This window comes from Oncorhynchus gorbuscha, linkage group LG15, assembly GCF_021184085.1.
Source record: "Oncorhynchus gorbuscha isolate QuinsamMale2020 ecotype Even-year linkage group LG15, OgorEven_v1.0, whole genome shotgun sequence".
Classification (NCBI taxonomy): Eukaryota; Metazoa; Chordata; class Actinopteri; order Salmoniformes; family Salmonidae; genus Oncorhynchus; species Oncorhynchus gorbuscha.
This window is the reverse complement of record NC_060187.1, coordinates 6,881,364-6,908,259: the sequence shown is the minus strand read 5'-3', so window position 1 is coordinate 6,908,259 and position 26,896 is coordinate 6,881,364. Positions and strand designations below refer to the sequence as shown.

General features: G+C 43.9%; 2 protein-coding genes across 6 annotated transcripts in view; both read left to right on the top strand.

Annotated features, from left to right (window-relative positions):
- dzip1l (DAZ interacting zinc finger protein 1-like) overlaps nt 1-26,896 on the top strand; it is a 1,064,069-nt gene that overhangs the window by 48,537 nt on the left and 988,636 nt on the right. The window lies entirely within an intron of this gene.
- On the top strand, nt 7,945-26,372 carry lg15h1orf112 (linkage group 15 C1orf112 homolog). 3 transcript variants are annotated; one of them, XM_046299970.1, is made up of 24 exons: nt 7,945-7,997; nt 8,553-8,671; nt 8,866-8,905; nt 9,340-9,428; nt 9,525-9,629; nt 11,223-11,363; nt 11,524-11,686; nt 11,873-11,957; nt 12,118-12,256; nt 13,086-13,240; nt 13,333-13,481; nt 15,584-15,713; nt 15,924-16,110; nt 16,507-16,589; nt 16,882-16,933; nt 18,030-18,119; nt 18,284-18,469; nt 19,008-19,124; nt 19,224-19,319; nt 19,966-20,079; nt 20,853-20,957; nt 24,462-24,542; nt 25,582-25,743; nt 26,056-26,372. In XM_046299970.1, the coding sequence occupies exons 2-24, from the start codon at nt 8,582-8,584 to the stop codon at nt 26,254-26,256; spliced, it is 2,760 nt and encodes a 919-aa protein (XP_046155926.1). In that variant the 5' UTR covers nt 7,945-7,997; nt 8,553-8,581; the 3' UTR covers nt 26,257-26,372. The 3 variants fall into 3 exon arrangements, with proteins under 3 accessions (XP_046155926.1, XP_046155927.1, XP_046155925.1); XM_046299971.1 differs by lacking the exon at nt 7,945-7,997 and adding an exon at nt 8,008-8,156 and having other exon boundaries at nt 13,089-13,240; XM_046299969.1 differs by lacking the exon at nt 7,945-7,997 and adding an exon at nt 8,008-8,156.

Sequence of the window (26,896 nt, the reverse complement as noted above, 5' to 3'; positions counted from 1 at the left end):
AGGGAGCCAGGTTCTTTACTAAGTTGGACCTTCGTAACGCTTACCATCTCGTGCGCATCAGAGAGGGGGACGAGTGGAAAACGGCGTTTAACACTCCGTTAGGGCATTTTGAGTACCGGGTTCTGCCGTTTGGTCTCGCCAATGCGCCAGCTGTTTTTCAGGCATTAGTTAATGATGTTCTGAGAGACATGCTGAACATCTTTGTTTTTGTCTATCTTGACGATATCCTGATTTTTTCACCGTCACTCGAGATTCATGTTCAGCACGTTCGACGTGTTCTACAGCGCCTTTTAGAGAATTGTCTCTACGTAAAGGCTGAGAAGTGCTCTTTTCATGTCTCCTCCGTTACTTTTCTCGGTTCCGTTATTTCCGCTGAAGGCATTCAGATGGATTCCGCTAAGGTCCAAGCTGTCAGTGATTGGCCCGTTCAAGGTCACGTGTCGAGTTGCAGCGCTTTTTAGGTTTCGCTAATTTCTATCGGCGTTTCATTCGTAATTTCGGTCAAGTTGCTGCCCCTCTCACAGCTCTTACTTCTGTCAAGACGTGTTTTAAGTGGTCCGGTTCCGCCCAGGGAGCTTTTGATCTTCTAAAAGAACGTTTTACGTCCGCTCCTATCCTCGTTACTCCTGACGTCACTAGACAATTCATTGTCGAGGTTGACGCTTCAGAGGTAGGCGTGGGAGCCATTCTATCCCAGCGCTTCCAGTCTGACGATAAGGTTCATCCTTGCGCTTATTTTTCTCATCGCCTGTCGCCATCTGAGCGCAACTATGATGTGGGTAACCGTGAACTGCTCGCCATCCGCTTAGCCCTAGGCGAATGGCGACAGTGGTTGGAGGGCGACCGTTCCTTTTGTCGTTTGGACAGACCATAAGAACCTTGAGTACATCCGTTCTGCCAAACGACTTAATGCCCGTCAAGCTCGTTGGGCGTTGTTTTTCGCTCGTTTCGAGTTTGTAATTTCTTACCGTCCGGGTAGCAAGAACACCAAGCCTGATGCCTTATCCCGTCTGTTTAGTTCTTCTGTGGCTTCTACTGATCCCGAGGGGATTCTTCCTTATGGGCGTGTTGTCGGGTTAACAGTCTGGGGAATTGAAAGACAGGTTAAGCAAGCACTCACGCACACTGCGTCGCCGCGCGCTTGTCCTAGTAACCTCCTTTTCGTTCCTGTTTCCACTCGTCTGGCTGTTCTTCAGTGGGCTCACTCTGCCAAGTTAGCTGGTCATCCCGGTGTTCGAGGCACTCTTGCGTCTATTCGCCAGCGCTTTTGGTGGCCGACTCAGGAGCGTGACACGCGCCGTTTCGTGGCTGCTTGTTCGGACTGCGCGCAGACTAAGTCGGGTAACTCTCCTCCTGCCGGTCGTCTCAGACCGCTCCCCATTCCTTCTCGACCATGGTCTCACATCGCCCTAGACTTCATTACCGGTCTGCCTTTGTCTGCGGGGAAGACTGTGATTCTTACGGTTGTCGATAGGTTCTCTAAGGCGGCACATTTCATTCCCCTCGCTAAACTTCCTTCCGCTAAGGAGACAGCACAAATCATTATCGAGAATGTATTCAGAATTCATGGCCTCCCGTTAGACGCCGTTTCAGACAGAGGCCCGCAATTCACGTCACAGTTTTGGAGGGAGTTCTGTCGTTTGATTGGTGCGTCCGTCAGTCTCTCTTCCGGGTTTCATCCCCAGTCTAACGGTCAAGCAGAGAGGGCCAATCAGACGATTGGTCGCATACTACGCAGCCTTTCTTTCAGAAACCCTGCGTCTTGGGCAGAACAGCTCCCCTGGGCAGAATACGCTCACAATTCGCTTCCTTCGTCTGCTACCGGGTTATCTCCGTTTCAGAGTAGTCTGGGTTACCAGCCTCCTCTGTTCTCATCCCAGCTTGCCGAGTCCAGCGTTCCCTCCGCTCAAGCGTTTGTCCAACTTTGTGAGCGCACCTGGAGGAGGGTGAGGTCTGCACTTTGCCGTTACAGGGCACAGACTGTGAGAGCCGCCAATAAACGCAGGATTAAGAGTCCAAGGTATTGTTGCGGCCAGAGAGTGTGGCTTTCCACTCGCAACCTTCCTCTTACGACAGCTTCTCGTAAGTTGACTCCGCGGTTCATTGGTCCGTTCCGTGTCTCCCAGGTCGTCAATCCTGTCGCTGTGCGACTGCTTCTTCCGCGACATCTTCGTCGCGTCCATCCTGTCTTCCATGTCTCCTGTGTCAAGCCCTTTCTTCGCACCCCCGTTCGTCTTCCCTCCCCCTCCCGTCCTTGTCGAGAGCGCACCTATTTACAAGGTACATAAGATCATGGACATGCGTTCTCGGGGACGGGGTCACCAATACTTAGTGGATTGGGAGGGTTACGGTCCTGAGGAGAGGAGTTGGGTTCCGTCTCGGGACGTGCTGGACCGTTCACTCATTGATGATTTCCTCCGTTGCCGCCAGGATTCCTCCTCGAGTGCGCCAGGAGGCGCTCGGTGAGTGGGGGGTACTGTCATGTTTTGTCATTTATTATCTTGTCTTGTCCCTGTGCTTCCCATTCTATTCGTTTCCCTCTGCTGGTCTTATTAGGTTCTTTCCCTCTTTCTATCCCTCTCTCTCCCCCCTCCCTCTCTCACTCTCTCGCTCTCTCTTCTCTCTATCGTTCCGTTCCTGCTCCCAGCTGTTCCTATTCCCCTAATCAATCATTTAGTCTTCCCACACCTGTTCCCGATCCTTTCCCCTGATTAGAGTCCCTATTTCTTCCTTTGTGTTCCGTTCCTGTCCTGTCGGTTCCTTGTCTAGAATTCACCGTGCTGTGTTTGTGTATCGCCCTGTCGTGTCGTGTTTTCCTCAGATGCTGCGTGGTGAGCAGGTGTCTGAGTCTGTCTGGTTCAAGTGCCTTCCCGAGGCAACCTGCTGTTCACCTGCTGTTCAAGATCGAGTCTCCAGTTTGTCCTCGTCATTTCGAGTGAAAGTTGTGTTTTTTGTTTGTATTTACTTTACTGGATTAAAGACTCTGTTTTCGCCAAGTCGCTTTTGGGTCCTCTTTCACCTGCATGACAGTTTGTACATCTCAATTGTCAGTAGAAACCATATTTGTTTAAGCAAGTCAGCCAGAGTTTCTCAAATGATTGCCTCGCCTGGTTCACCAACTACTTCTCTGATAGAGTTCAGTGTGTCAAATCGGAGGGTCTGCTGTCCGGACCTCTGGCAGTCTCTATGGGGGTGCCACAGGGTTCAATTCTTGGACCGACTCTCTTCTCTGTATACATCAATGAGGTCGCTCTTGCTGCTGGTGAGTCCCTGATCCACCTCTACGCAGACGACACCATTCTGTATACTTCCGGCCCTTCTTTGGACACTGTGTTAACAACCCTCCAGGCAAGCTTCAATGCCATACAACTCTCCTTCCGTGGCCTCCAATTGCTCTTAAATACAAGTAAAACTAAATGCATGCTCTTCAACCGATCGCTGCCTGCACCTACCCGCCTGTCCAACATCACTACTCTGGACGGCTCTGACTTAGAATACGTGGACAACTACAAATACTTAGGTGTCTGGTTAGACTGTAAACTCTCCTTCCAGACCCATATCAAACATCTCCAATCCAAAGTTAAATCTAGAATTGGCTTCCTATTTCGCAACAAAGCATCCTTCTCTCATGCTGCCAAACATACCCTTGTAAAACTGACCATCCTACCAATCCTCGACTTTGGCGATGTCATTTACAAAATAGCCTCCAATACCCTACTCAACAAATTGGATGCAGTCTATCACAGTGCAATCCGTTTTGTCACCAAAGCCCCATATACTACCCATCATTGCGACCTGTACGCTCTCGTTGGCTGGCCCTCGCTTCATACTCGTCGCCAAACCCACTGGCTCCATGTCATCTACAAGACCCTGCTAGGTAAATTCCCCTCTTATCTCAGCTCGTTGTTCACCATAGCATCTCCCACCTGTAGCACACGCTCCAGCAGGTATATCTCTCTAGTCACCCCCAAAACCAATTCTTTCTTTGGCCGCCTCTCCTTCCAGTTCTCTGCTGCCAATGACTGGAACGAACTACAAAAATCTCTGAAACTGGAAACACTTATCTCCCTCACTAGCTTTAAGCACCAACTGTCAGAGCATCTTACAGATTACTGCACCTGTACATAGCCCACCTATAATTTATCCCAAACAACTACCTCTTTCCCAACTGTATTTAATTTATTTATTTATTTAGCTCCTTTGCACCCCATTATTTTTATTTCTACTTTGCACATTCTTCCATTGCAAAACTAACATTCCAGTGTTTTACTTGCTATATTGTATTTACTTTGCCACCATGGCCTTTTTAGCCTTTACCTCCCTTCTCACCTAATTTGCTCACATTGTATATAAACTTGTTTATACTGTATTATTGACTGTATGTTTGTTTTACTCCATGTGTAACTCTGTGTCGTTGTATCTGTCGAACTGCTTTGCTTTATCTTGGCCAGGTCGCAATTGTAAATTAGAACTTGTTCTCAACTTGCCTACCTGGTTAAATAAAGGTGAAAAATATATATATATATATGTCAGTTATGTTTTTTAAAAGGCAATAAATGAGGCTGATTGAACTGTTTCGCTGCCAGACAAGGCTCAACTGATAGTCAGGTGTAGCCGTGGTAAGGTTTTGGGACTGTTGTTGGGACAGCTTTATGTAGGCCCTAAAAGTTTGTGGGCACCGTTTGTCACCGTTATAGTACAATAAATGTATTGTTTAGTGTTGTGTAAAACATTTTTTTGTTTCTTTACCCTACCAAGATGCTAAAATCGCCAATGAGTAATGCAATATGTAATGTATGTATTGCATTGTGACCCATTCTGTCCAATCCTTGGGACATCCCTACTCTAATCCCCAACCCTTAAACTAACCGGTTCCTTACCTTAACCCTTTTAAAATGTCAACTTCAATGGGGTAGGGACATCCCAAGGTTCAGGATAGCACGAACCTAGCACCAAGTACCTACCCCTTTTAGCTCAAGAGCACCCCTAGAGGCAAAAGTTATGTAAATAATGTTTTATTGTATGATTGGTTCTGATACGTATCAATTCAATTTCAATTCAAGGGGCTTTATTGGCATGGGAAACATGTGTTAACATTGCCAAAGCAAGTGAAGTAGATAATATACAAAAGTGAAATAAACAATAAAAATTAACAGTAAACATTACACATACAGAAGTTTCAAAACAATAAAGACATTACAAATGTCATATTATATATATATATATATATATATATATATATATATATATATATATATATATATATATATATATATATATATATATATATACAGTGTTGTAACAACGTACAAATGGTTATCGCTCACTGGGCTTTGACCAATCAGAGGCGACACAAACAAAGAGATGGCGCGCGAACCTTTGAGCGTCGGGTGCTTCCACCGGTGTGAAAATAGCCACAATAAGGATGAGCCACACTTGCTGAATTTTAGGTTCGCATTCAAAGTTAAAGTCCCCCATTGAAATTGATTAAAACGCATACAAAAGGCAATACTTTGTTAATTTGACACAAAAGAGTACAAATCTGTTGAAAGCACACTATGGCTGTAGTAGACTTTAAAATTACATGAGCCTACTCAGTGACACCCACAGACAACAATTCTGAATAGATTACACAAATACTAGCGTTATGGCTCATATTCATAACGCTCAAGGTACTAAACGATATCATAACCGCCATCGATAAAAGACAGTAAGTACTGTGCAGCCGTCTTCATCGACCTTGCCAAGGCTTTCGACTCTGTCAATCACCATATTCTTATCGGCAGACTCAGTAGCCTCAGTTTTTTGGATGACTGCCTTGCCTGGTTCACCAACTACTTTGCAGACAGAGTTCAGTGTGTCAAATCGGAGGGTCTGCTGTCCGGTCCTCTGGCAGTCTCTATGGGGATGCCACAGGGTTCAATCCTCGGGCCGACTCTTTTCTCTGTATATATCAATGATGTTGCTCTTGCTGCGGGCGATTCCCTGATCCACCTCTACGCAGACGACACCATTCTATATACTTCCGGCCCGTCCTTGGACACTGTGCTATCCAACCTCCAAACGAGCTTCAATGCCATACAACACTCCTTCCGTGGCCTCCAACTGCTCTTAAACGCTAGTAAAACCAAATGCATGCTTTTCAACCGTTCGCTGCCTGCACCCGCATGCCCGACTAGCATCACCAACCTGGATGGTTCCGACCTTGAATATGTGGACATCTATTAGTACCTAGGTGTCTGGCTAGACTGTAAACTCTCCTTCCAGACTCATATCAAACATCTCCAATCAAAAATCAAATCTAGAGTCGGCTTTCTATTCCTGAAACAAAGCCTCCTTCACTCAAACTTACCCTAGTAAAACTGACTATCCTACCGATCCTCGACTTCGGCGATGTCATCTACAAAATTGCTTCCAACACTCTACTCAGCAAACTGGATGCAGTTTATCACAGTGCCATCCGTTTTGTCACTAAAGCACCTTATACCACCCACCACTGCGACCTGTATGCTCTAGTCGGCTGGCCCTCGCTACATATTCATCGCCAGACCCACTGGCTCCAGGTCATCTACAAGTCCATGCTAGGTAAAGCTACGCCTTATCTCAGTTCACTGGTCACGATGGCAACACCCATCCGTAGCACGCGCTCCAGCAGGTGTATCTCACTGATCATCCCTAAAGCCAACACCTCATTTGGCCGCCTGTCGTTCCAGTTCTCTGCTGCCTGTGACTGGAACGAATTGCTTAAATCGCTGAAGTTGGAGACTTTTATCTCCCTCACCAACTTCAAACATCTGCTATCTGAGCAGCTAACCGATCGCTGCAGCTGTACATAGTCTATCTGTAAATAGCCCACCCATTTTTACCTACCTCATCCCCATACTGTTTTTATTTATTTACTTTTCTGCTCTTTTGCACACCAATATCTCTACCTGTACATGACCATCTGATCATTTATCACTCCAGTGTTAATCTGCAAAATTGTAATTATTCGCCTACCTCCTCATGCCTTTTGCACACATTGTATATAGACTCCCCTTTTTTTTCTACTGTGTTATTGACTTGTTAATTGTTTACTCCATGTGTAACTCTGTGTTGTCTGTTCACACTGCTATGATTTATCTTGGCCAGGTCGCAGTTGCAAATGAGAACTTGTTCTCAACTAGCCTACCTGGTTAAATAAAGGTGAAATAAAAAAATAAAAATTCATATTAAGAATCTTTAACTCTGTGAAATCACCTCACTATGAAATCAAATTTAATTAGTCACATGCTTACAGCCTTCACAGCTGTAATCTATGGATGTCACTGAGTAGGCTGAAACTCCATTTCATGGACCCTAGATCCATAGATAAGTCTGTTCATTTCAATAGAAATGTCAATACGCACAATAGGCTGAATAGTGAGGTAATTTTCCACAGTTAAAGTTCCTTAATAGGAGCTACGACACTAATATTTCTGTAAACGCTTCAGAATTGTAATCTGTTTGTGTAACTGAGTGTGATGATACCCCATTTCATGGACCCAAGATCCATAGGTAGGGGGCAGCAGGTAGCCTGATGGTTAGAGAGTTGGACTTGTAACCGAAATGTTGCAAAATCGAATCCCTGAGCTGACAAGGTAAACATCGATCCTTAAACCACTGTTCTTAGGCCGTCACATTGAAAATAAGAATTTGTTCTTACCTGACTTGCCTAGTTAAATAAAGGTTAAAAAACAACAACATTGCATATAAGTATGCCTACAATGGAATCCTACAATCTAGTTCAGCCACAGTGCGATATTTTTTGTTTGTTGTGGTTTCAAAATTAACAAATTGTCTTTTGTTGAACTTATATTTCCACATTCCGACCTTGTTTAGCATTATCTCGTCCAAATGTGTAATTATTCCACTATTTGTATCTGTTTGAATCACTTTCAATGATGGACTTTTACTTTGAAGGAAAACCGCAAACTCCTCTATAGTCGCTCATCCTTATTGTGGCTCGCTTCACACAGGTACCTCTTTTTTGACTAAAGTTTTCCATAAACTCTCGATACAGTTTGAATCTTTTTTTAAACCAGTTAGCTAGCCATGTCGTTTTTCTATGCATGTAATAACGCAAGTAGAATGTACATTTCGTGTGGATTTGTGAACTACTGAAAGAAAGTAGCAAGGTAAACACAAGCTTATCAATGTAGCTACTTAGTTGGCTAACGTCAACGGAATCAGAGCTTGTTTAGCTAGCTACCTTGCTAACGAGCTTGGCTGTAAAAGCGGTGCTGTTATCCCAACCTGCAGCCAGCTAGCTAACCTTGACACGTTTAGTTAGTGTCTGTACAACCTCCTTAGCCATCTAAATATTGTTATTTGGATGCTAAAATGAGTAGTTTTGATAAGAACTTCATTTTACGACATTAGAGCTGTCGGCCCACACTAGTCGCCGCTCAACCGGCGTTTCTATTCCTATGATTTAACTAGTAGCTATCTGTTAGTCTATTATCTATAGTCTATTATCTAACTATCTATGGTTTGTAGAGAAAAGTACGATAATAATGTTCTTTGTTTTGTAGGGTACACCACCTAGGCTGTCTTCACCACCATGTCGCAGACCACTCTGTTGGAAGAGGTGGTTCAGTGGAATAAGGACACCTGTCGGCTGGAAGTCAAATCCGTCCTCCCCAAACTCATCATATCCTTTCGTGGGTCACTATTGTACAAAACAAAACAAATGATTTACTTATGTTTGAAATGACTGTAAACATCAGTTCCGGGGTCTGCACAAATACACTTCAGACCTATCCAGTTGATGTGGTATGCCTGTATGTGTAGCTACTACGGTTGAAGTCGAAGGGCATTACCTTTGAACTCCTTAACTGTGTGTACTCCATGCATTATAAGACCGAAAGCTGGGAAGAACATATTCGTAAGTCTCATCTTTTTTAACATCAAATCAAAGTTTTACGAGTCGTGAAAACACAGATTTGCTGCCGTTATCGCAGGTCCAGCAAAATACGTGTGTTTCTAGCTCCAACCGTGTTGCATTAACGTTTGAAAAATATCAGAACGAGCAACGTCGGAGACTGGAATATAAATATATATATGCGTACATACTTATAATGGTGTGTAAAGACAGTTTTTGACTCAAATTTTAGTTGGGGACATGAAGTTCAGGTCGCAGTTGTAAATGAGAACTTGTTCTCAACTGGCCTACCTGGTTGAGTAAAGGTGGAATCAAAATCAGAAGTTGTCACCTGTCAGTAAAACCCAGTCATAATTCAGTGTTCTCCATGAATAAGGCCTGGAGTGAAAGGACCAGTGGCACTCGTTCTCTCATGTCATGTTTGTGTCTTCTTTTAGATGTGCTGAAAATCATCACAGACATGTTCCTGCCTCACCTCAGCCTATCAGAGCTGGAAGACGAGTGTTTCTCCAAGGTCTTACCTAAGGTAGGACATATTTCATTTCTTGTTTGAACACAGACACGTATGTTCACAAGCATCAGCTCAGTGTGTGTGTGTGTTTAACTGTTGTAATGTCTGCAGGTTGGGAAGATGTTCAACACACTGATGGAGGAGATCACTAACCAAGTAGGAGGGCTGTCCATTCAGAACACGGAAATACACTCTTTTCTCAGGAACATTCTACAGGTGTGTTCTTAATGCCTGGTAAATTCTCTGTCTCTGATACAATATGAGAGAGAATCACTCCCATCTCTCTCTCTGTCTCTGATACAATATGAGAGAGAATCACTCCTGTCTCTCTCTCTGTCTCTGATACAATATGAGAGAGAATCACTCCCCTGTCTCTCTGTCTCTGATACAATATGAGAGAGAATCACTCCCCAGTATCTCTGTCTCTGATACAATATGAGAGATAATCACTCCCCTGTCTCTCTCTCTGTCTCTGATACAATATGAGAGAGAATCACTCCCCTGTCTCTGTCTCTGATACAATATGAGAGAGAATCACTCCCCTCTCTCTCTCTCTCTCTCTCTCTCTGTCTGATACAATATGAGAGAGAATCACTCCCTTGTCTCTGTTTCTGATACAATATGAGAGAGAATCACTCCCCTGTCTCTCTGTCTCTGATACAATATGAGAGAGAATCACTCCCCTCTCTCTCTCTCTGTCTCTGATACAACATGAGAGAGAATCACTCCCTTGTCTCTGTTTCTGATACAATATGAGAGAGAATCACTCCCCTGTCTCTCTGTCTCTGATACAATATGAGAGAGAATCACTCCCCTGTCTCTCTCTCTCTCTGTCTCTGATACAATATGAGAGAGAATCACTCCCCTGTCTCTGTCTCTGATACAATATGAGAGAGAATCACTCCCCTGTCTCTGATACAATATGAGAGAGAATCACTCCCCTGCCTCTCTCTCTGTCTCTGATACAATATGAGAGAGAATCACTCCCCTGTCTCTCTCTCTCTCTGTCTCTGATACAATATGAGAGAGAATCACTCCCCTGTCTCTCTGTCTCTGATACAATATGAGAGAGAATCACTCCCCTGTCTCTCTGTCTCTGATACAATATGAGAGAGAATCACTCCCCTGTCTCTTTCTCTGTCTCTGATACAATATGAGAGAGAATCACTCCCCTGTCTCTGTCTCTGATACAATATGAGAGAGAATCACTCCCCTGTCTCACTCTCTCTCTCTCTCTGTCTCTGATACAATATGAGAGAGAATCACTCCCCTGTCTCTCTCTGTCTCTGATACAATATGAGAGAGAATCACTCCCCTGTCTCTCTCTCTCTGTCTCTGATACAATATGAGAGAGAATCACTCCCCTGTCTCTCTGTCTCTGATACAATATGAGAGAGAATCACTCCCCTGTCTCTCTCTCTCTCTCTCTCTCTCTCTCTCTCTCTCTCTGTCTCTGATACAATATGAGAGAGAATCACTCCCCTGTCTCTCTCTCTGATACAATATGAGAGAGAATCACTCCCCTGTCTCTCTCTCTCTGTCTGATACAATATGAGAGAGAATCACTCCCCTGCCTCTCTCTGTCTCTGATACAATATGAGAGAGAATCACTCCCCTGTCTCTCTGTCTCTGATACAATATGAGAGAGAATCACTCCCATCTCTCTGTCTCTGATACAATATGAGAGAGAATCACTCCCCTGTCATTCTCTCTTGTGTTTTAAGGTATAAGTTGTTTTTACCCTCTTCAAATCTGAATGCTAATTGTACTGAGTGGACATCATTAGCTGGGGGGAGTTCTGTTTGCCAGGTGATGGTGCAGGTGTTGGAGGTGCTGTCTGGCTGTGTGCGTCATGTCTGCTCATTTGAGGAGGCTCCTGCCCTGAATAGTATTCGCTCCTTACCCTCCTGCATCCTTAAGGTCCTCAGGAACACCTTCCATCACTGCAAGGTATGACTGCAAGGAATTCACTGTTTTAATTATTCTTACTGTGCATTATGTCTATGTCTAGGAGTGTTCTCTCAGAGTCCATCATGTTCATATGTAGTTTTGTACTGTATGGAGTCAGTGGCGTTATTACAATATGTTGTGGGAATGACTGTTTCCCCAGGAGAGTGGGGAAGTGTACTGTGGGCGTCTGTCCCTGGTGGGAGACCTGCTTCAGGGCCTGTTTAAAGAGGCTTACTCACTACAGAAAGGCCTGATGGAACTAATGGACAGGATCTCCCTGGAGAACACAGCCTCGGAGGACGACGTCTCCGACATCATCACTGGTGTGTGTGTGTGTGTCTCTCTCGGAAGAGACTTATGCTTCCGTCTGGTTGTTTGTGGGTAGTAAATTCTCACTGTAGGTAAAAGTGACCATTTTATACTATTCAGTGTTCTGGTAAGACATTGTCATACATTAACAATAGTTTTTGCCTCAGTGATGACAATGAAAAGGTGTTTATTTTCCTCAGTGATTCATAGTCTCCTGGATATATGCTCGGTTATCTCAAACCTTGACATCGCACTACACGCCAACACATGGAAATTCATTATTAAGTAAGTATAGAACGTGTACATTTTTAATCATCATAAACATTTTCTGATCGATTGTAAATTAATTATTCACTAAGTATAGTCCGCCCCACAAACATGACATTTTGCTGATAATTTAGATCTATCTGGCTGTTTTTGTTGGCTGATTGATTGATCTGATCAGGCAGTGTGTGAAGTATGGGTCGTTGGTGGAGGAGCGGCTTCGTCACAGTGACATCACATCCTGTCTGTGCGATGACCTGCTGGCATCGTTCCACAGCTGCCTGGAGCTGGCCGAGCAGATCAGCCAGGCGGGGCCACAGGTACACGGCCAATCACATCACAGTCTTGAGGAACACACCCTATGAGCGAAAGACGACGATACATCTTTTTGTTGGGTTGAAAAGCTGTTGAAAATACATATTTTTGGGTGAAAAGATGTTGAAAATAAATCTTCAACTTGTGCTCACCGGGTTGGCATTAATCTTTAATTCATTTCCTCATGTTTTTTGTTGCTGCGTGCTCACTGAACATGACCTTGAGTGGAATGAGCTGATTTCCTTCCATAATTATTGATTTATTTCACCTTTTATTTAACCCGGTTTTAACCCGGTTGGCCCGGTTTTAACCCGGTTGGCCCGGTTTTAACCCGGTTGGCCTGGTTTTAACCCGGTTGGCCTGGTTTTAACCCGGTTGGCCCGGTTTTAACCCGGTTGGCCCGGTTTTAACCCGGTTGGCCCGGTTTTAACCCGGTTGGCCCGGTTTTAACCCGGTTGGCCATTTACAACTGCCACCTGGCCAAGATAAAGCAAAGCAGTGCGGCACAAACAACACAGATTTACACATGGAATAAACAAACGTACAGTCAGTAACACAATAGAAAAATCTGTCTACAGTGTGTGCAAATGAAAAGCCTGGAATCCAAATGTATTATTCATTAATATTACACAACAATAGAGAACTTTTTTTTTTTTTGCTTGGAGTTTGTTACTGGTCAATTCGGGACAGAAATGCAACATTCTCACTGTGACCCTAGATGTCTGAGCAATGAGGTGAAGGGTAGAACACAGCCACACAGGGAAACAATGCTCTCTGCTTGATCTGGTTGTTCCTGCTGTCCTGTTGAACCACTGGTCTCTGTGTTTTCTACAGCAGATGGCACACAGCCCAGAATACAAGCTTTTTCAGAAAACTACAAAGATGTGCAGATTCTTTGCCAACACATTAGTTCATTACATAAAGGAATTCAAGGCTTTTCTTTCTAAGTCTTGCGGACGCTTCCACCAACTCTACCTTCAAATTGTCAGGTACAATACGGCTACACTTTCTGCAACTCACGCGTACTGTACACTCACACACACACCCCCTCCATGGTTAACGTTTGATATTTTATCCACAGCAAATTTCCCCCCAGCCTGTGTTCCCCAGTGCTCCCCTCCCCTCTGTCTGAGGAGCTGAACGGAGCAGCTCTGGTGCCCATGGACGCTCTGCTCTCCCAGCTGCTCCCCCTCAGACCCTTCGCCGAGTCCGTCCTCAACCCCAGCCAGCGTGAGTCCACCGCTACCTTCACCCTAGTGTAGAAAAATCTGAAATACTGCAGTCTATGCTACACCTGAAACACCACCTCTACCTTCACCCTAGTGTAGAAAAATATGAAATACTGCAGTCTATGCTACACCTGAAACCCCACCTCTACCTTCACCCTAGTGTAGAAAAATCTGAAATACTGCAGTCTATGCTACACCTGAAACCCCACCTCTACCTTCACCCTAGTGTAGAAAAATATGAAATACTGCAGTCTATGCTACACCTGAAACCCCACCTCTACCTTCACCCTAGTGTAGAAAAATCTGAAATACTGCAGTCTATGCTACACCTGAAACCCCACCTCTACCTTCACCCTAGTGTAGAAAAATATGAAATACTGCAGTCTATGCTACACCTGAAACCCCACCTCTTTAAGGAATACCTAGGATAGGATAAAGTAATCCCTCTCACCCCCCTTTAAGATTTAGATGCACTATTGTAAAGTGACTGTTCCACTGGATGTCATAAGGTGAACGCACCAATTTGTAAGTCGCTCTGGATAAGAGCGTCTGCTAAATGACTTAAATGTAAATGTAAAATGTAAACCCATGTGCTTTATTGACATTGTTTGGGACCACAAGTTTTTTTTTCTTCCATGATGCACTTTACTGCCATGAGCCTTAGGTCTTGAATTGTACAGTCTGTTTCCTTATTACATCCATGTCCACTGTCCCACGTCCATCTGGGGCCTCTGTCAATGTACTGTAGGGATGCTTTTCGCCTCGAGACATATGTAGCACACACACGGTTTGCTGAGTGTGCTCTATTTTTTTAAATTTAGGGGTCAGAGGTCAACTTGGAACACAATTGTCTCACATCTCATAAGGCCAAAGTACCACTTTGAATATCAGGGCTCTGCTTGTCATCTGTCATTAATCAGGCGACATAAAAAGTAGAGATAAGAAGTTCAGCTCTTTTTACTGACTCTGATCTTATCGACTCGTTCAGTCAAAATAACTCATCTATCGACTCGTTCAGTTCCTTTTGAGACAGTAATGAGACAGTAATGAGACAGTAATGAGACAGTAATAAGACAGTAATGAGACAGTAATAAGACAGTAATGAGACAGTAATGAGACAGTAATGAGACAGTAATGAGACAGTAATAAGACAGTAATGAGACAGTAATGAGACAGTAATAAGAATAAGACAGTAATAAGACAGTAATGCCCAGTACACACAGGCCCACCTTACCTGCAAACGATGAACTGAAGACTCATGATTCTACAAGTTCACGTCATTCACTGTAAGGGTTTATTGGAGCTGTCATTTGTGACTTAGAAGTGTGCTTTAAACAATGTTGATCGCTAGCAAAACAAATATGATTATTTCTTGATGCATTTGAAAAGGAAGTCTAGTTGTGGCCGGACTAGATTGTGAACGGCTGAAATGGGTGATAAGAACAATATCGTTTCGACTGCAACCCCCCCCCAATGATTATTGTTCGAGTTTGTTGAACAGAGGCTGTGTACGTTTTGTTTCTACAAAGCTGTGTCCATCATAACATTCAATAATTCATTGTATTCATTCTTGCACCATGCGACCAATGATCATTTCTAAACATGTCTTTTTCGTCTATGCTGCCTGCAGCACCATCTGTTTTCCTGCACGGCTACATGACAGACAGTAGTTGGTCGGAGGACGTCTCTGGAGTCACTGAGCAGGAGGAGAGTGTAGTAATCCTGCTGTAGGACTTAACTGGAGCCACTGAGCAGGAGGAGAGTGTAGTAATCCTGCTGTAGGACTTCACTGGAGTCACTGAGCAGGAGGAGAGTGTAGTAATCCTGTTGTAGGACTTCACTGCGGTCAGCAGGTCAAAACTAATTACTAAAATGAACGAGTCACTCACAACAACAAAAAACTAAGCACGACTTGAGTCAGTAAAAAGAGTAGATTGCGATAATAATGCCTAAAAATGTCACTAATAATAACGCCTAAAATACCCCCTCGTGTTCATTTTCACCAGTAGGCCTACGGTCTCATGAGTCTTGTCAGGCCCACCTTGTGTTGACTGTGAGCCTTTTTGTGGCCCCTGCCTGTCCTGTTTGTGTACCTGTATGTAGAGTTGAGTCCTGAGACAGAGTTGCCTCATTGCCTCCTGCTGGTGAGTGTCATGGGTCAGTTCCCCTCCCATCCAGAGGAGGCGCTGCAGCTGTGGTGTGACGGCAGCCATTTCCCTGAGGACACACCCAGGTAGGAGGGCTCTAGACTATGGCTGTCGACCAGACATTAGTCAAATAGTTTTTTACATTTAGTTTGACTAGTGCAAAATAACCAATTAAATAGTCCCAAAAACTCCATAATACATCAAGTATTTCATTTTCACCCAAACATTTCTTTGATCTGGCATTCTCTCTCCCCTCTATCTTTCTCTTCCCCCTTTCTTCCCCCCCCCGTCTTCAGACTGCCTCTGTTCCGGGCCTTGTTCCAGAGCTTCAGGCGGTGCTGTACGGAACGCAGGGTTCCAGTCCTGTTGCCTGGGGTGATGATGAAGGGTCAAGCCCAGGGGAACGTGACCCTACATCATCACGTCTGTGTGATGCTCTGTGCCCGTGTGGCATCGCTGCCCCCAGAACACTTCCCCCTACTGGTGAGGCCCTGTCCACAAACTGTTGGGTGTAAATTGTTGTAGATATTGTGTGTAAGAATTTTACACACTTCGTGTACACACACATACTCTACACAGCACTTTGGCCCCTGAGTTTTTCCTAGCTTGGAAAAACTGTAAATGATTGCATTATGATGAAATTGTGGATACAGTATGTTTATGATATCATACCAAATCTCAGTTTCTCTGTTTTATTTAGTGGAAACAACAAGGTAATTTCTGGTGAAATTATCACCCTGAAACGTGGCTCAATCATTATCCTTCATCTGTTTTTCTACTGTGGATCAGTTTATGATGTCATACCAAACCTTCCTCTCTTTGTTTCGTTCTCTCTCTCTTTCTTTCTCTGTCCTTCATTTGTGCTAATCCATCCATCAGGAGCGTAGTCTGTTGGAGGCCGTGCTGCAGCCTGACACCCAGACGGCCCTGCTGGCTACTGACGTGTGGTGCTTCATGGCCCGGTGAGCATCTGGCCACAAAAACACCGGCCTTCCTTCCACCAACACCGACATTGCTTATAAACTGATGCTTTTTTTCTTCTTCAGGGACTAAATTTGCTCACTATGCTTATGTGGTTGTCTAACCTAACCACCTGTTTTTTAAATGGATGTACTAACTGGAAGTCTTGAGACTGTCTGCTAAATTACTCAAATGTAAAGTACATTTCACATACATGTTGCGATACTGTACATGTCCGTTGCATGTCCTGTGTGTTTGCTGCCGGCTGTGAGTGACTCTGTCCTCTCTCTGCAGGTATGGTACAGCTGAACTGTGCTTGCATCACGGTCTCCTCACAGCTCAGCTGGTGAGTAGAGAGACAGACTGACCACAGGGGTCACACCTTCTCCCGTGCGATCAGTGATCTCTCTCTGTCTGGTCTCTTTCTCTCTGTGTGTATCGTAGAGAGGACAGATGGACCACAGGGGTCACACCTTCTCCCGTGCGATCAGTGATCTCTCTCTGTCTGGTCTCTTTCTCTCTGTGTGTATCGTAGAGAGGACAGACGGACCACAGGGGTCACACCTCCCTTGCGATCAGTGATCTCTCTCTGTCTGGTCTCTTTCTCTCTGTGTGTATCGTAGAGAGGACAGACGGACCACAGGGGTAACACCGTCTCCCGTGCGATCAGTGATCTCTCTCTGTCTGGTCTCTTTCTCTCTGTGCGTATCGTAGAGAGGACAGACAGACCACGGGTAACACCGTCTCCCGTGCGATCAGTGATCTCTCTCTGTCTGGTCTCTTTCTCTCTGTGCGTATCGTAGAGAGGACAGACGGACCACAGGGGTCACACCTTCTCCCGTGCGATCAGTGATCTCTCTCTGTCTGGTCTCTTTCTCTCTGTGTGTATCGTAGAGAGGACAGACAGACCACAGGGGTAACACCGTCTCCCGTGCGATCAGTGATCTCTCTCTGTCTGGTCTCTTTCTCTCTGTGTGTATCCTAGTTTATCATCCCTATCCAAGGCCCAGTCCCAAATCCAGCCCGTAAGGCCGACACACTTGTGGAGATCTGAGAGGATTTGATTATTTATTTATTTCACCTTTATTTAACCAGGTAGGCAAGTTGAGAACAAGTTCTCGTTTACAATTGTTATAAGACACACGGTGTATTTAGCCTATCACAAGGCAAGCTGGAGCTGCTACCAGATGGCATAACACCTGTCAAATCCAGTCAGATCTCCACAAGTGTGTAGGGTGCAAGCCTTAGGGGTGGATTTGGCATCTCTCTGTGGGCATGGTGGCTGTGGACTAGGGCCTCTGATACCCCGACAGAGGCGACAATTGGTGTTTCTGGATCCTGGGGGGGAGGAGACACCTGTTAGTAACCGTGCCCCAGGTCATGAAATAAACTGAAGCTACCTACCTTCCCTTTTTCCACCCTCTCCTCACCCCCCTCCCCAGGTGAAGTCGTGTGGTGGGGAGTGTTACCAGCTGTCTCACCTGTCTCTGTTGCTGAGACGTATGGTGTTCCTCATGACTCCTGAACACCAGGTCAGACAGCAGCACGGAGAGAACGTGTGTGTGTGTGTGTGTGTCGCTCTCTGGTTTTATAAAGTGATATGAGCTTGTGGGTTTGTGTTTTTTTTATTTACATTTTGACAGAGTGTGTTTTTCATGTGATATGTGTTATACATTTCTGTGTTTTTTCATTGTAGATGGAGTTGGTGGAGCGTTTCCCTCCCTCCCAGGATGACAACCTCCCTGTATGGTGTCACATCCTCCTTAGAGCCCTTTCCCATGATGCCCGGCAGCGGGTCGAGGCAGACATCATCACCTTAACTGACACCACTGTGACAAACTGGCAAAAGGCTGGGTGCAAACTGGGACAATTGGACGAAGTGGTGAGGAGGACAGTTCAGACTCCCTCGGTTCAGAAGCTGCTTTAGACCAAGGGGCAAAGCCTATCTAAAACGCTTTTCAGTGCCCAGCTGAACACTAAAGTTAATGTTGCATTCTATTCCACTGGAGTGATAGTGCTGAACCTACTTGTTTTATACAGCCTCATTGACAGGCAATAATAATGAACATGCCTCGTGGCACATTTTGGCCTTTAGTTACCACGCTGAAGGTCTCATTTCATTACCAAGAGTATAGACGGGGCACGGCTACACTATTATCTGCTACATGGTTGTCTCCTGCCCTATAGTAGGTGTTGAATAGAAAGATCATGACTGGATATAAGAGCTTAGAGAAGGTGAAGACGTTTGGTTTAAGAGCTTAGATAAAAAGTACCAATAAAATACACATTGTTTCGTGTGAGGAAAATCAGGGTAGATAAGGACATTTCTTGTCCTCCTAAGTGGACCGTTCTGTTTATAATTTAGTATGAAAGCACTACAGTATGGCCTGTCAGTTCGACCCATTTTCCCGCCCCCCTAGAACAAAGCACTGTTGTCCCTGCTGATGGTGGTTCGAGGTGCATCTCCAGAGGCAGAGTGTGGCTCGTCTGCACAGACGATCATCTCACATCTCTGGGTTGCCATGTGTCCCAGTCAGGTGAGGGAAGTGCTTCCTGGACACACGCAAACACACTCACAAGTACATCTGGGTGTACAGTTTGCCTGTTCAGTTGACTCTATCCCTTTTGATTGGCAGGTGCAGATCCACCCTAGCATCCGGTGCACTCTGAAACTCCTCCTCTCCATGTCAGCCATCTTGGTGAAGGGTTTTGACCCACGGGTCATCTGTCAGGTACAGAACACAAACTCACTTCAGTGACTATGATGCTCAGTGATGTGCTAAACTATCAGGTCCAGTGGGCTATCCAGATAACGCACGGGATTGTATGAAATGTGTTATATAATTGCGAAATCTTCTACCCCCGTGGAAAAATCTGTTGAATTGCACAACATTTTCCCTCCGCCCCATGGCTAAATGTGTGGAATTGCAGGAGATTTACTCCAAAACAATGTTTTCTCTCTGCTGTCAAGAGGGGGGGTTGCTAAAAATGTTTTGCTCACAAGGTGTGGGGTGGGGCCCGCCAACAACATTTCACTTAGGGCCCCCAAAAGGCTAGGGCCGGCTCTGACTGCATGTGTAGGGATGGATGTGGGTAGACAGACTCTCTCTCCATCTCTCTCTCTATATATCTCTGTCTATCTCTGCCTCCATGGTGGCTGGTCTCACTACTAAAGCCACGTTAATTTTGTTATGAGAACTTATAGTAGCCTATCTTTTTGTTAAGAATATAGCTTCATTTCAGTCGACATACTGGGTTCAGGCTCCGTTTTAACGTTAGAAGCTATCAGGCTAAAAGTAGCCAGAGTCCTTGAGCTACCTGGCTGAAATTCCAGCGACTATTTACCAGTTGTGTATTATAAATTGATTGTGTTTTTAGGCCCTAGTGTGTGTGGGAGCCATGGTCTCTGAGAAGTGTCCTGATGACCTGCTGCTGGCTGCTCTGGAGTTCTTGGCCTCTCTAGGCAAGGTGTTCATCCCACATGATAGCCAGGTATTGTATGATAAGCCACGTACTACTGTATGATGGACAGAAAAATGTATTCTGAACAAAAAATATTAAGTGTTGGGCCCATGTTTCATGAGCTGAAATTAAAGATCCCTGGAATTTTCCATATGCGCAATAAGCTTTATCTCAAATTATGTGCACACATTTGTTTATGTCATGTTAGTGAGCATTTCTCCTTTGCCAAGATAATCCCATTCATCTGACTGGTGTGGCATATCAAGAAGCTGATTAAACAGAATGATCATGGCGCAGGTGCACCAAAAGGCTACTCTAAAATGTGCAGATTTGTCACACAACACAAGTTTTTAGGGAGCGTGCAATTGGCAATTTGAATGCACAGAGATACCGTGATGCGATCCTGAGACCCATTGTTGTGCCATTCATACGCCGCCATCACCTCATGTTTCAGCATGATAATGCACAGCTGAAAAGGTCTGTTCTGCTATGGCCTGCATACTCTAGGCAAGTCACCCAATGAGCATGTTTGGAATGCTCTGGATCGACGTGTACGACAGTGTGTTCCAGTTGCCGCCAATATCCAGCAACTTTCACACAGCCATTGAAGAGAAGTGGGACAACATTCCACAGGCCACAATCAACAGCCTGATCAACTCTGTGCGAAGGAGATGTGTCGTGCTGCATGAGGCAAATCGTCACACCAGACTGGTTGTCTGATCCACGAACCTACTTGAATTTATTTTATATTTTTTAAGGTATATGTGACCAACAGATGTGCGTGCGTGGTGTGTCGTCCACAGAGTCAGGTGTTTCCCAGGCTGAGTGACGTGTTTGGGGTCCTGCTAGCTGAGCGGTCCTGGCTAATAAACCAACATGCCCTGGAGGCCTTCGCCCACTTTGCAGAGGTGAGACTCTCCTGAACACTGTTTTTAAGTGATAGGAATATAATGTATCTTAAAAATTCCTATGAGTTTCCTTCTGCCTCAGGACACTTGGCTGAGTTTTTAATTAAAACTGGAGGGATAGTGGCCACTTTAATGTACGTATGAACTTCAATGTGCATGTACAGTGCTTTCAGAAAGTAGACACATCCCTAGAATTCTTCACATTTTGTTGTTTTCCAAAGTGGGATTAAAATGGATTTGTAATTTTTCATCAACGATCTACACAAAATACTTTGTCAAAGTGAAAGAGAAATTATAACATTAAAAAAATCACTAATGTATCCTCATTAGATAACTATTCAACCCCCAGAGTCAATACAGTTGAAGTTGGAAGTTTACCAAATACATTTAAACTCAGTTTTTCACAATTCCTGACATTTAATCCAAGTAAAGATTCCCTGTTTTAGGTCAGTTAGAATCACCACTTTATTTTAAGAATGTGAAACATCAGAACGATAGTAGAGATTTATTTAAGCTTTTATTTCTTTCATCACATTCCCAGTGGGTCAGAAGTTCGCTCAATTAGTATTTGGTAGCATTGACTTTAAATTGTTTAACTTGTGTCAAACGTTTCGGGTAGCCTTCCACAAGTTTCCCACAATATCTTGGGTGAATTGTGGCCCATTCCTCCTGACAGGGCTGGTGTAACTGAGTCAGGTTTGTAGGCCTCCTTGCTCGCACATGCTTTCTCAGTTCTGCCCACAAATTGTCTATAGGGTTGAGGTCAGGGCTTTGTGATGGCTACTCCAATACCTTGACTTTGTTGTCCTTAAGCAATTTTTCCACAACTTTGGAAGTATGCTTAGGGTCAGTGTCCATTTGGAAGACCCATTTGCGACCAAGCTTTAACTTCCTGACTGATGTCTTGCTTCAATATATCCACATCATTTTCTTTCCTCATGATGCCATCTATTTTGTGAAGTGCACCAGTCCCTCCTGCAGCAAAGAACCCCCACAACATGATGCTGCCACCCCCGAGCTTCACGGTTGGGATGGTGTTCTTCGGCTTGCAAGCCTCCCCCTTTTTCCTCCAAACATAACGATGGTCATTATGCCAAACAGTTCTATTTTTGTTTTGTCAGACCAGAGGACATTTCTCCCAAAATTATGATCTTTGTCCCCATGTGCAGTTGCAAACCGCAGTCTGTCTTTTTTATGGCGGTTTTGGAGCAGTGGCTTCTTCCTTGCTGAGAGGACCTTTTAGGGTATGTCGATATAGGACTCTTGTTTTACTGTGGATATAGATACTTTTGTACCTGTTTCCTCCATCTTCACAAGGTCCTTTGCTGTTGTTCTGGGATTGATTTGCACTTTTCGCACAAGTACGTTCATCTCTAGGAGACAGAATGCGTCTCCTTCCTGGGCGGTATGGTGGCTGCGTGGTCCTATGGTGTTTATACTTGCGTACTATTGTTTGTACAGATGAACGTGGTACCTTCAATTGCTCCTCAAGTCTTGGCTGATTTCTTTGATTTTCCCGTGATGTCAAGCAAAGAGGCACTGAGTTTGAAGGTCGGCCTTGAAATACATCCACAGGTACACCTCCAATTGACTCAAATGATATCAATTAGCCTAACAGAAGCTTCTAAAGTCATGACATAATTTTCTGGAATTTTCCAAGCTGTTTAAAGGCACAGTCAACTTAGTGTTTGATCTTCTGACCCGCTGGAATTAGGATACAGTGAAATAATCTTTCTGTAAACAATTGTTGGAAAAATTACTTGTCGTGCACATGGTAGATGTCGTAACCGACTTGCCAAAACTATAGTTTGTAAACAAGAAATTTGTGGAGTGGTTGTAAAACGAGTTTTAATGACTCCAACTTAAGTGTATGTAAACTTCCGACTTCAGCTGTACTTGTGGCAGGGATCACAGCTGTGAGTCTTTTTTGGTAAGTCTCTAAGAGCTTTCCACACCTGGATTGTAACAATATTTGCACATGTCTTTTTAAAATTCTTCAAGCTCTGTGTAGTGTTGGTTGGTGATCATTTCTAGACCATTTCCATTTTTAAGTCTTGCCCGAGATTTTCAAGACGATTTTTAAGTCCAAATTGTAACTAGGCCACTCCGGTACATTCAATGTGGTTTTGGTAAGCAACTCTAGTGTATATTAGACCTTGTGTTTTAGGTTATTGTCCTGCTGAAAGGTGAATTAGTCTCCCAGTGTCTGTTGGAAAGCAGACTCAACTAGGTTTTCTATGATTTTGCCTGTGCTTGGCTCTATGCTTTTACACCTGCATTGTTTGCTGTTTGGGGTTTTAGGCTGGGTTTCTGTACAGCACTTTGAGATATCAGCTGATGTACGAAGGGCTATATAAATAAATTTGATTTGATTTGATATTCTGTTTATTTTTATCCTAAAAAAAAACTCCCTCGTCCTTGCTGATGACAAGCGTAGCCATAGCATGATGCAGCCACCACAGTGCTTGAAAATATGAAGTGGTACTCAGTGATGTGTTGTGTTGAATTTACCCCAAACATACAGCTTTTTATATTCTGGACAAAAAATGAATTTCTTTAGCATATATTTTGCCGTATTACCTTAGTGCCTTGTTGCAAACAGGATGCATGTTTTGGAATATGTTTATTCTGTACAGGCTTCCTACTTTACACTCTGACATTTAGGATAGTATTGTGGAGTATTTACCAAGTTGTTGATCATCCTCAGTTTTCTGCTATCACAGCCAAAAAACTCTAACTGTTTTAAAGTCATCCTTGGCCTCAAGGTGAAATCCCTGAGCGGTTTCCTTCCTCTCCGGAAACTGAGTTGGCAAGGACGCCTGTGTCTTTGTGCTGTGTGTATTGATATACCATCCAGAGTGTAATTAATAACTTCACCATGCACAAAGGGTATTCAGCATCTGCTTTTTACATTTTTACACACCTACCAATAGGTGCCCTTTGCGAGGCGTTGGAAAATTCTCTGGTCTTTTGTGGTTGAGACTACTTGAAATTCACTGCTCGACAGATAATTGTATTTGTGGTGTACAAAGATTAGGTAGTCATTCAAAAATCATGTTCAGCAATATTATTGAACACAGAATGAGTCCATTCAACTTATTCTGTGACTTGTTAAGCACATTTTTACTCCTGAACTTATTTAGGTTTGCCATGACAAAGGGGTTGAATACTTATTGACTCAAGACAATTTTCTACAAACAAAAATTCCACTTTGACCTTCTGGAGAATTCTGTGTAGATAATTGACACAATCTCAATTTTAAATTCAGGCTATATCACAACAAAATGTGGACAAAGTAAAGGGTTGTGAACTTACAGGACTGTGTTAAAAAATATATTTATTTATATTTAACTGGGCAAGTCAGTTAAGAACAAATTCTTATTTACAATGACGGCCTACCTTGGCCAAACCTGGACGATGCTGGGCCAATTGATGTGATTACATCTAAGTCGTTCTGGATAAGAGTGTCTGCTAAATGACTAACGTGTCATGTTTATGTTTCAGGTCACCAATCATGAGGAGGTGATCTCCCAGAGCTTGTCTTCAGAAGACACCAAAAACAAAGTGGTGAATTTCCTCAGTAAGGTAATGAATGGTACACATCCAATACACAATCATTGGGACCTGGAGATAATAAAAGATGGGACTGAACATTATTGTGGAATTATTATAATCAAAGGGGAAACTTTTTTTATTTTATTTCCCCAAAACAATTTAACTTTATTTAATTACTGCAGTAATGGAGTTGGTAAGTAACCACTAGGAGGTAGTCGCCAAAAACTCAACTAGCAGAACTGAGCCACATCATTTTATAGTAAAGACACATCCTGAATACATGACAAACAACAGATGTGTGGAATGGGTCAAACGGTTAGGATTATTATGAAATAAATGAGTAATGCATAGCAGACATTATCTGCTATGAAGACTGTTCTCATTGTATGGAAACCAGGGTTTGGCCCCCAAGACGAGGTTCTCCTTATCAGCAATTCATAACAGATCTCGTCCCTGGTACCTTAGACACCAATTTTTTTTTTTTTTGGTCAGTTGAGAACATGTTCTCATTTACAGCTGCGACCTGGCCAAGATAAAAAACAAAGCAGTGTGACACAAACAACACAGAATTACACATGGAAGAAACAAATGTACAGTCAGTCAATCACACAATAGAAAGAAATCTATATACAGTGAGTGCAAATGAGGTAGAATTAGGGAGGTAAGGCAATAAATAGGCCGTAGTGGCGAAGTAATTACAATTTAGCAATTAAACACTGGAGTGATAGATGTACAGAAGATGAATGTGCAAGTAGAGATACTGGGGGTGCAAAGGAGCAAAAAAAAAAAAAAACATGGGGATGAGGTAGTTGGATGGGCTATTTACAGATGGAGGCTCAGTCCCTCACATGCACCACTGCTCATAGAATGGAATGTGGCTGTTGGGTTTTATCACCTAGCCATCACTTAATGAGTTGCCAGCCCAAGCTTCAGAGACTCCTCTCAGTTCACACGTGAGTTCTAAGAACCCTGTTCACATGTGAGTTCTAAGAACCCTGTTCTATTGCATAAAAAAACAACAGTATTAAAACATATTGTACTTTTCTACCATAACATGGTGTTCTTCTAGACTATTAACGCACAGGAAACGGCGGAGGCTCGGCTTGAGAGGTTAAGATTGGAGGCGCCTGTTCTTGATAGACACAACATCATACTGGAGACCAATGAGGAAACTGCTGCTGAGGTTTCAGCTGCATCTGCCGATGATGACCAGTCCACTGCTGACACCGAGGTGAGTGATGAGGCTGATGCCTGTGACCTTATTATGTGTGTTTGGGGTGGGGGGGGGTGAAAGATTAACTCTACAACAGCTGTTGATGGCAAACTTGGCAGATTTATTCAGTGAGATGGTAATTCAAAAACAAATAGTTTGTCTCTGAACCAATAGCTCAAAATACCTTACTTCCCTTCCTAGACGTAATTACTGATCGTACATTATTCACCAAGTCTGTCCCGTCAGTGATTGCTTAAAGGAAGTTGGGATGTATTTTGTAAGTGTTCAGACTTGGATAATGATACAGTGACTCATTACCCCCCCCCCCAGCCCTGTCCCAAGCGAGCACGGCAGGGAACCAGCGTTGAGGAGTACAGCCGTTACCTCCAGACAGCTGAGAGCTCCCTGAGGGCCCTGCAGACGCTGGTAGAGGGGCAAGCCACCGACACCCCAGATTGGGTGACATCCAGACTACAGGAGCTACAGACTCTGATAACTAATATCAGCACAGCCAACCCACCAAACCACTAGTGAACTGAACATTTTTGTATTTTTTTTTTAAGCTTTGTTATAAATCTGCCCTTTTTATAAAATAGGGTTTGTATGGGGGGAAAGGGTGAGTCCTTATTAAACATGAATCCCTTGAATATGGAGTCTTCAGTAAATTGGGTGTGTCCAGACTGGATTGACAAGAGGTTCATGATTGCCCTCTGCTGGTGAATGTGACATTACCATCCTGTGAACCTCTACAGCACAAATTTACTAGTTATCAGACAATATTGCAAGTGAAGCTGCAGTACACTGCAGAATGGTATAATTTAATCTAGGTCCATTGTAGCCACTCATAGGATAAGACAAGGCAGGAAAGAGCAATTGATGCATATGCTTGAACTGGGAAATCCATATAGCTCAGTACTGGAATTCTTAGACATGGTCCATTAAAAAGCTTGGGATTGTTCTGCTTTTGCCTGTACATATCCAGTTGCTAACAGTAAGAAGGTCTGATTTAAAGTGAAAGCATTTTTTTTGTTGACAAATGTCACGTGGTGCAAGTGAAGCTGAGCACTGGGATGTAAACGCAGCATTTGGGGCGGTAGGTAGTGGTTAGAGCGTTGGACCAGTAGCCCAAAAGGTTGCTAAGATCTAAACACAAGGTAAAGTCATCCTGCCC